Source organism: Xenopus tropicalis, chromosome 7 (genome assembly GCF_000004195.4).
Source record: "Xenopus tropicalis strain Nigerian chromosome 7, UCB_Xtro_10.0, whole genome shotgun sequence".
Taxonomy (NCBI): domain Eukaryota; kingdom Metazoa; phylum Chordata; class Amphibia; order Anura; family Pipidae; genus Xenopus; species Xenopus tropicalis.
The window spans coordinates 35,392,999-35,403,275 of NC_030683.2; the positions used below are offsets into that span (position 1 = coordinate 35,392,999).

The 10,277-nt window shown below is 40.2% G+C and overlaps 1 protein-coding gene across 1 annotated transcript; it reads right to left on the reverse strand.

Moving 5' to 3' along the window:
- Nucleotides 1–2,227: 2,227 nt before the first annotated feature.
- Nucleotides 2,228–6,581, reverse strand: atp6v0e2 (ATPase, H+ transporting V0 subunit e2). The gene is made up of 4 exons (NM_001171575.2): nucleotides 6,350–6,581; nucleotides 5,268–5,315; nucleotides 4,318–4,439; nucleotides 2,228–2,707 (listed from the first exon to the last, which is right to left on the reverse strand). Exons 1-3 carry the CDS (start codon nucleotides 6,451–6,453, stop codon nucleotides 4,346–4,348), a joined length of 246 nt encoding a protein of 81 aa, NP_001165046.1. The 5' UTR covers nucleotides 6,454–6,581; the 3' UTR covers nucleotides 2,228–2,707; nucleotides 4,318–4,345.
- Between the last annotated feature and the right edge of the window lie 3,696 nt (nucleotides 6,582–10,277).

The window sequence follows — 10,277 nt, forward strand, 5'->3', positions numbered from 1 at the left end:
TTGGTTTGAGTTGTTCTTTGACTAAAATGCTGGTCACACATCAGCTAAACATTTAAAGCTGTTCATATATGGAAAGATCTGCTCATTTGGCAAGGTCGCCAAACAAATGTATCATTCATCGATATGCCCACCTTGAGGTGGGTGATATTGGATTGATCTGATCATTCCGGCCCAAGAAGAGACTGTTGGTGGCTTTTATAGGCCCATGTATGGCTACCTTAAGGGGCTGATTTACTTACCCACGAACGGGTCGAATGGAGTCCGATTGCGTTTTTTTCGTAATGATCGGTACTTTGCGATTTTTTCGTATGTTTTGCGATTTTTTCGGATTCTTTACGAATTTTTCGGATCCAATACGATTTTTGCGTAAAAAAAAAAGTTTTTCGTAGCGTTAAAACTTACGCGAAAAATGCGCAACTTTTCGCGTAAGTTTTAACGCTACGCAAAATGCGCAACTTTTTACGCAACTTTCGTAATGGATACGAAAAACTCGCGTTTTTACGCAAAAATCGTATTGGTAACGAAAAATTCGTACAGAATCCGAAAAAATCGCAAAACATACGAAAAAGTCGCAAAATGTTCGTTTTCAAGTCGGAACTTTTCCAATTCGGGTCGGATTCGTGGGTTAGTAAATCAGCCCCTAAGTGTTTCATGATCTTGTGTATTGACGGGCAATATGGAAACAAACCTGGAGGGCCAAATTGCACAGAGCTAATGATCTGACCTCGAGGTGGCCATACATGGGCCAATAAAATCAGGCCATATATGGGGTCCTCAAATGGGGCCTGCCTGTCCAATGTCAGACACATGTTGATTGGGAAGGTTTAAGAATCTTGTCAGTATGAGAAGTGCATTGGAGCGTTGATACGGTCCTCATCCCAATGGGCTGTATACTATCAATGTGGGCATATCGGGGAAGAATCCGCTCACTTGGTGACATCACCAAACAAGCGTATCTTTCCATGTATGCTCAGCTTTTAGGTGTTTCCCTGAAAAGGCTTCTTTGAGGTAGAATGCACAGAAAAGCCACTGCATGGGGGCACAGTAAGAAATGCCAAGTATGTATATGATTAATGTGGTGAATCAGGACCAGCATTAATATTGAATCAGGTCCCCATAGGCAGGCCCGGACTGGGATTCAAAATAGACCCTGGAATTCCAAGTACAAACAGCCCCCACCAGCAGAAAAAATAGTGACTGTCTGGCATCTTAAAGCAGCCCCTTTGCATAATGCACAGATTCCTAGTCCAAACCTTTATCAAGTTACACATAATGGAAATATATAAGCCCACTTTCTAGTGACAAAAAGCAAAATATGATGTTGCTATTCATTTAACTATTTGCCTGCCACCCATAATTACACTAACAATCTGTGGCTAAAAGGCTCTGGCTATCACATTAATTTTTTTTTATAATCTTCTAATCTTATCAAAGCTTTGCAGGTTGGTAGTTTGCAGCAAATATACATATTTAAACATTTCAAATGTATCAGAATGTGTACTTAACTGTTAAGGGCTATTATCACACACCAGTGAATTGTCATCCATGAGAATTTTGCATGCAGGTACATTTTGGTGTTCCAATTTCAAGCTTAAAAACTTTAGATTAACTAAGAAAATAGTTGGTTGCATAGTTATGTTGTGCTATAAAACCAATGGCTTTTCATTTAGTACAATGGAGGCACAACAGTGGCACCTTGTGGTGAAAAGATAGTTATATATTTTAAGCATATATAATTATGTGTGTATATATATATGTATATAAAAATATCCTCTGCACCTCATATCACTATGTTAAATGGACAAGGAATACCAAAAAATAAAAATGTTTCAAAGTAATACCTAGTCTCTAATCTTGGACCCTTACCCTTGGAATATCCCTGAAGATGATGGCTCATAGCTTGGGGAAAAGCTATCCCAGGCCAGTGCCACTGTCCTGAGGTCTAAAGAGATTGTGATTTTATTTACTGGGGGTGTGTGTCAAATTGGTACCCCAAGTGAATTTATTTCTCCTTGTGCTTTTAATATAGAAATATGGGTGAATGCAGAGGATGTCATTATATACTGTATAAAATATATATATATTCATGTATACACATCAGTTAATAAGCTCTTTGTCCAATGACATTTTGCTGAAGAGTAAAGAACAGAAATGTGTCACATTTCCAATTTAAAAAAAACACAATAAACGAAATCATTTGAGAACTAAGGTACAGAAAGACAAGTTCTTACAATCACAATAAAGTGTATATTTGCAATGAATACATTGGAAACAATTTATTTGACAGCACATAAATACACAATTTCACAATAAATAAAACGTACACATGCCCAATTATTTAATTTAAACTCCCATTGTCCTACTGCAGTTTTTTAAATTGACCACGTTGGTTCCCCATTACTGGGTTAAGTGAAGTTTAGAGCTGGTGTATATGAACAAGCTCACACTATTCCTGTGACAATTCCAAGTTGTAGTTCATAGACACGCACATACGTATCAATCTCCATAGGGTGCTGTAATGTCGGGAATTTATGAACAAAGTCCACCTGGCAAAATAAATATCCAAAAAGGGCAATCTCTGAGATTACAGGGGTCACAAGTATCATTGTCATCTACATCTTGGCTAATAAGGGGCTGTATTTGTGAGCAGGCCCATATACAGGAACTGGAGGACTTCAACATAATACTCTAAGGGAGACCAACAAACCTAGAAAGAAAAAAGAGAAAGAGAATTTTAAGACAAGGCTAATTATATATGAGACCTTAGTCCTAATTTTTATTTTCCTGAACTACCTTGACTTTTTACTTATAACATATTCATATTAGTCTGTTACGGACCCACAGCAGCACTAGAGGATATGCTATTCCTAACAACAACAGAAAACATAGGGGCAATTTACTAACATAGGAGTATCTATGATAATTGCACCTACATGCTCTATAAAACAACAAAAAGGAGCAATGTCCTGCCATTTTGGCTGCTTTGATTGCTATGGTCATGTCTGACAAAATTGCCCTGTGTAAAAATAAAAAAAAAAAGCTTTTCCTATAAAAATACCCTAATTTTACAGGAAATGGCCAGCGGTAAATCAACACCTGAGTAATATATGAGTTTAATTAAAATATTATATTATATTAATACAATGTGAACTCATGGCCCCTCTAAGATAAATGTACCAATGACTAACAATTTGGGGAGGGGCCTTCTTCTCTATAAAGCTTGTACATAAGCAATAGAGTTCTTACATGTTACTAATACTGTATGTTAATAATTACATGTTACTAATACTGTATGTTAATAATTACATGTTACTAATACTGTATGTTAATAATTACATGTTACTAATTCGTTTGACAGCAGCAGAAAGAAGCAGAGACTTTGTACCAAAATGTATCAGCATCTCAGTAAAGGAATTCAAGTTGCACAAAGGGGCAGTTACAACAGGAGCAAAGCCAGCTGCAGGTCTGCCCTCTCACATCAAACCCCAAGCAGGTGGAGTTTCATAGAAAGGAAGGTGTATTTAATCATTTATTAGTAGTTTTTACAAACTATCCTCTGTTAAACTAGCACATGGATTTAGAATATATGGGTCCCCTTTAAAGGAGAAGGAAAGGCTAATAAAGAGTTAATCTCAAGCTGCAGGCATACCTTCAGTTCTCTCAATTGTGCCCTTAAGTCTCCACATATTTCACCTGTTCAGATGATCAGAAGCCAAACAGGAAGAACAAACACTGAGCTGTGTAAAGAAAGTTCCCATAATGCCTCGCTCCTGCACAGACACCCAGACCAAGTGAACATGCTCAGTTAGTTAGATTATGTGTCAACTTCCTGCTGATTGGCTCAGATTCACATTCCTAAGGGGGGGGAGCAGGAAAGCAGAGAACAGAAAGCTGCATGTCTCTGGCACAGGAATTACAGATACAAGAAATCTTTTTTTCAGAGAAGTCAGTGCAGCGTTTCTGTAAGTGCTTATGGCTGTATTTACATAGACCTTTCAGATAAAGCTTACTTAGTTTTTACCTTTCTTTCTCCTTTAAAGTGGTCCAAAACACTGGTCTAATATTCATCATTGGTAAAGGAACTATATAATAATCTCACTTATATGGCTCATATGTCAGACTTGAAATTTAGATGGGGAAATCCCAGAACTTGATGGAGGAGTCTGTTAACACAGATTGGGAGCCTGTCACTAAATTACCATTTAAACTGCCAAATTTTGAACTTTGCTGACCGAAAAAGGCTGGTGGACAATATGCCTTGCGTGTTAGCTGCAAATGACCATTTTGGTGGTTTTACCACACAATCAGTGCTGTTACCTGGCTCAGATCTGCAGCTCCAGACTCTTCATTCCCAAAGGAACCGCACATACCAGATGGTGTCATTTTTCAGCTGGGGCCCAAACAGTGGATTGAGCTGGGCTAATATAGCCACCAGCCAGCTAGGCAATACAGAGAGAGAGAACACGTAATAAGAACGGTTTGTCTCATACAGATTGCTATATTTTGAAACTATACTTGAAAAGAAATGTTGGTGTCAGACCTCGGAGGGAAGTAAGACATGGAAATAAGTAAGACATGGGGCTTGTGCCACTGCAAAGGGAAAGAACAGACACTACACCTAATTTGGCTGCTGACATTTACTTTTGCAGTGGGGTAAAATACAGGAACACAGCCAAAGGCACATGCTTAGCGGCCTAATATCAGTGCCCTGGGCACATTCATACCAGTTTTAGCGATGTCAGTCATAAAGAGAGAGTTCCTTACTCTGTGAAACTTATGATAGAGGTAAGGAATCTAGAGGCTTTGCTTTCCCAGCTGGCAGCCATGTTCCTTGCACCACTGGAGGTGCCATGTTTTGGGAGACAGTTACCTACAATTACTGCAGTTGTACAGAAGCTGCCCATATAACATGGTGCACTTAGCAACACAATGTTCTAATGTAAGTACAATGTGTCACATATGTTATATTGCGTGTTTAATATCTTCAACAGATATGTCCAACCAAAGGTCCCCCAGCTGTCATTTCCCCATAATGCCCAAAACAAATGTAGGCTATCACTGTTTTGGAAGCTGTATTTTTTTAAAAAAAATCTAAATTCTACATGTGGGCCATTATTGGCTGTAGTGAGGGAGGTGGTTTCAATCCTCCCTGCGCCATCTCTTCAATTCCATCCCGGCCTCGATAATTCATATGCACAGATATATTCTGGGAATGATTTAAAGGAAGTACTCATTATTACTCTGTCTGTTTCACTCAAAATACTTACAAAATGTAGCAGCACACCGCAGTTGTTACTAACATGGTGATGATAACCCTGGGAAGATGAAAACAATTTTATTAAATATTATTACTCTGCTTTCCTTTTAAATTGTTGTATTAGGTTTGTGGCTCCCTGGACACATACATACAGTTACCATTAAATGTACCTACCCCCACCATACACAGCAAGTGGATATACCTACCCCCACCATACACAGCAAGTGGATATACCTACCCCCACCATACACAGCAAGTGGATATACCTACCCCCACCATACACAGCAAGTGGATATACCTACCCCACCATACACAGCAAGTGGATATACCTACCCCCACCATACACAGCAAGTGGATATACCTACCCCCACCATACACAGCAAGTGGATATACCTACCCCCACCATACACAGCAAGTGGATATACCTACCCCCACCATACACAGCAAGTGGATATACCTACCCCCACCATACACAGCAAGTGGATATACCTACCCCCACCATACACAGCAAGTGGATATACCTACCCCCACCATACACAGCAAGTGGATATACCTACCCCCACCATACACAGCAAGCGGATATACCTACCCCCACCATACACAGCAAGTGGATGTACCTACCCCCACCATACACAGCAAGTGGATATACCTACCCCCACCATACACAGCAAGTGGATGTACCTACCCCCACCATACACAGCAAGTGGATGTACCTACCCCCACCATACACAGCAAGTGGATGTACCTACCCCCACCATGTAGTGTCTATTTGGGAAATGACTATAATAAAGATGTAAGTATGTACCAAGGCAATGCCCAACACTATATAACAGCTGCTAAAGAGACTATAAGGCTGGTACGGGTTTACCTGCACTTGGTTCCTTTCGCACAATGAAAATGATTAGGTTAAAATCCCCAGGCCTCAGGCACATCAGTAAGCCCACCAGCTGTTGCTGAACCACAACTCCCATCATACCAGCTGCCTAGAGAGACGCTGGGAACTGCGCTATAAGACTGTATGCACCTTAATGTGCAGGGAAAACCTTCAATCCCTCCATGATTAGTCACACCCTTTATAAGCACATTACTCACCCCCGATTAGGACCCTTCGGGACGAACCAAGGGGCTGCGATGCCGATTAGGCCCCAGAAGGTTGTGAAGATGATCATTGGTACAGTGAAGGAGTGCGCCGTCATACTGAGGGATTGGATAGTCCGCCCTCTATGGAACCTGCTGCTTACGATGAATTGCTGGAAAAAAATATATGAAATGCAAGACAAGCCGTTCTGTCCTGATCCCTAATTGTCCGTCCTTCTAACCCAAGGCGCATCCGTCAGACCCGCAGCACCGAGGCTCCTCCCACAGCTGTCACTGGTACCCAGGAAATCCGCGTCACCCCGCCCACACTTCCTACATTTTATTCATCCGATTGGCTGGCTTGGCTCCCCGTGCTGGAGCTCATTGGTTAGCACAGCTATCAATCACACATATATACACGACTCTGATCTGTGGTGGTTGTCTCAGTCCCAGCTATAAATAATAAATGGAATATCGAACACGGCGTTGAAGTTACATTTTTATTCGGCCAGTTTGTTATTCATACACTGTAGCTGGTTTCTTATTCAACGCCTTGAAACAATGGGAGATTATAACTTTTCATGGATAGTGTAACCAAAACTTGTACATATGACTATGTCAGTCAGTTTTGATTATTATTTGACTTCTAGATTAAGAATGCAAGAGAATGTATTTTATTTTGTTTATTATGTTATTGTTGTAAAATATCAAAAATAAACCTTTTTTTAAAAAAAAAGTGCAAGAAAAGGACAATTTATATTCAAAACTAAGATGGCATATATATATATAAGCTGCAATATTTCTGGTCTTGGCTTATGCATTTCTCTGTAACTACAAAAGAATCTATTTCTGATCAGAGCTGGCCACACATATGGGCAGATTTATTAAGACACGAACGCTCGGAGTGTTCATTCGAACGCGTTCATTCAAACGCTCCGAGCGTTCTTTTTTCGTATGCTTGCACGAAAAAATTGGAAAGGTTTTCCCGCTGTTTACAATCGTTCGGTACGAAAATTTTGTGACTTTTGTATCGCCAATACGATATTATCGTGACTAATACGATTTTTTCGTAAGCATTTTTGTGATATTTGCGAGCTTCGGAAATTTTCGTATCCAATCCAAATTTGTCCCATTCTGGATTCGAACTCTCGTTTTCATGAATGTGCCCCATAGACTGATAAATTAGTCAAGGAATTATCTTTTACATGAGTCAATGGAAGTCATCAGCAGACTGGATTTTCAGTTACACAACACACTCCCAAGCAACTTCCATAATCGTTCATTAATAAAAATAAAGGCAATGGCCAACCATTTCATAAAATGTATCATCACCACAAAATAATGTAGCGCAAGTTTATTTCTTGTGTAATAACACTGGTAGATTCTTAGACTTTACCATGAAGTTCCATGCACAGTTCTGCATCAATCCGTCCATCTTCTGTGAGAGCGCCAAACACGAGACCATCAGCGCCGTGAATTTTAGCCAAGGGGATATCAGCCTTCGTCGCTTCCACTTCATGGTCAGAATATAGAAAATCTCCACCCTTTGGTGGAATCATGACAAATATTGGAATCTGGAGATATTGCTTAACTACCTGCAGAGGACCTGAAACCAAATAAAAAGATGACTAACAAAGGCCAGAAATTAACCCTTAATGATGTGCTAAAGTGTTTCACATAGCCAGTTGGTATCACTAAGGGCTGGTTGATTAACCCACTGATCTGGATGTTGGCCAAACACATTTAACCTTTTCACTAGTGTTCCCTATAAATAAGAGTGAGATAACTCACAAAATCATCTTTTTGGCAGGCAGCATAAAATGAAAATGCCATTCTGCTAGCAAGCATATGTTGATTCCAGTTCTTTTCAATAGAAATATATTTTATGTCACACTTAGGAAAAGCATTTTCTTAGAGATGACAAAACAAGTCATGTGCCATCACCTTCAGGCTTAAAATCCAGGACAAACAATATCGCAGTCCCACCTACTGAAATTAAGCTAATTATGCCAATAAGCACTGTGGGATTCCTCCCTTCAACAAACTGGCACACAATTAATTACGACAGGCACCTAATGTAACATACATTGTACATTCATGTGCAGATTTCAGCACATAAGAAAATATTTAAAGGAGACCCATTCATAGAAAGTATAGTTTGTCATACATTGACTCCTCTTCTGAGCTATGTTTGGATACTTTACATAAAACATACAGTACAAATGAATACTCCTTATACAAAAACTATGTGTCATTTTACATACTGTAAATGTTTTACTCATCCAAGCAGCTTATTGTATTTAAGTGAGTGGAAGGCAATCCCAGCCTCTCACATTAACTGAAGAAGTCACCCAAATGACTGGTGAAACATTTTAAAGATTATCCAGTAAGTCCAGTTGTTTTACACTACTAGATACTCTGTGCCTGAAGTTATAATGTGTACTCTGTCATCTTGGTACTTTTTATTGTACCTACAATGTCACACATATAATACGCATAGTGAATATGAGGGTTCCCTAATGTTGTGTGAATGAATTTACATGCATTAAAGGAAAAAACATTAACAAGGAGAAATTGGGCCTAGTATTTTCTCGGGTCCAAACTGAGCTGAGCTAATAAAGCCACTAGCCAGCTAGACAATACAGAGAGAAATAAATGAGGGTTAAACATATTACTATATTTTGAAAAGAGATGTTGGCATCAGACATTTGAAGGAAACATATAAATAAGAATAAATAAGACATGGGGCTTATGCCACTGCAAAGGGAAAGAAAAGGTGCTACAATTCATACCAGTTGGCTGCAGATATGTTCGTTACAAAGAGAGAGTTCCTTGCTTTGTGAAACTTATGATTGTAGTAAGTAGGCGCATAACATGGTATCATGGTCAGAAGGTCCTGTAATCCTTTTTATTCAGGCCCTGGCCCACTCTCATGGTGCACTTTGCCATACAATGTTCTAATGCAGCGCTGTCCAACTTCTGTGGTACCAAGGGCCAGAATTTTATTGGCCTAAATGGTGGAGGGCCGATAATGGAAGCCAGTTTGACCCCTCCCCCTTTTTAAACTACACCCACTTAAAACCACACCCATGTTATCACAAGAGTTTTTAAGACTATACTCACATTAATGGTGATAGCGCAGCAAAACCCCAAATGGTTGGTGCTCACTGTAGGGATATCACCCTTCATTCATATGTGAAAGAATTATATTATGCCATATTAAGACACAACCTTAAATCCATATGCCTCCTCCTCCCCTGGGGATAGCACAGCAACCCCCAGCACATAATTACACATCTTAGGGACCATATAATGGCTATTTTCAAATGCTATCAAACTCCCAGAACAAACCCCTGCCAGGTTCACCTCCCACAGGCAGCATAGGGCAGGCAGAGTATGGCACACACAGGCAGGGTAGGGCAGGCAGAGTATGGCACACACAGGCAGCATAGGGCAGGCAGAGTATGGCACACACAGGCAGGGTAGGGCAGGCAGAGTATGGCACACACAGGCAGCATAGGGCAGGCAGAGTAAGGCACACACAGGCAGCATAGGGCAGGTAGAGTAAGGCACACACAGGCAGCATAGGGCAGGCAGAGTATGGCCTGCCCTACTCTGCCTATGTGTGCCATACTCTACCTGCCCTACCCTCAGGGCCGGAACTAGGGGTAGGCAGAAGAGGCAGCCCTCTACCAGTTTTACAGCCCTGTTCTAATGTAATTGCTATGTTTCACATATGTTTGATTATTTAATTTTTTCAGACAGATCAGTATAGGTTTGTGTGCTGGGTTTACTTGAAAGGGTTGAACTTGATGGGCTCTGGTCTTTTTTCAACCCTATAAAACACGAATGCCCAACTAAAGCTCTCCCAGCTGTCTTTTACCCTTAATGCCCTAGCAAACACAGGCTATTACTGTGTTTTGAGATTTATATTTTAAAAAAA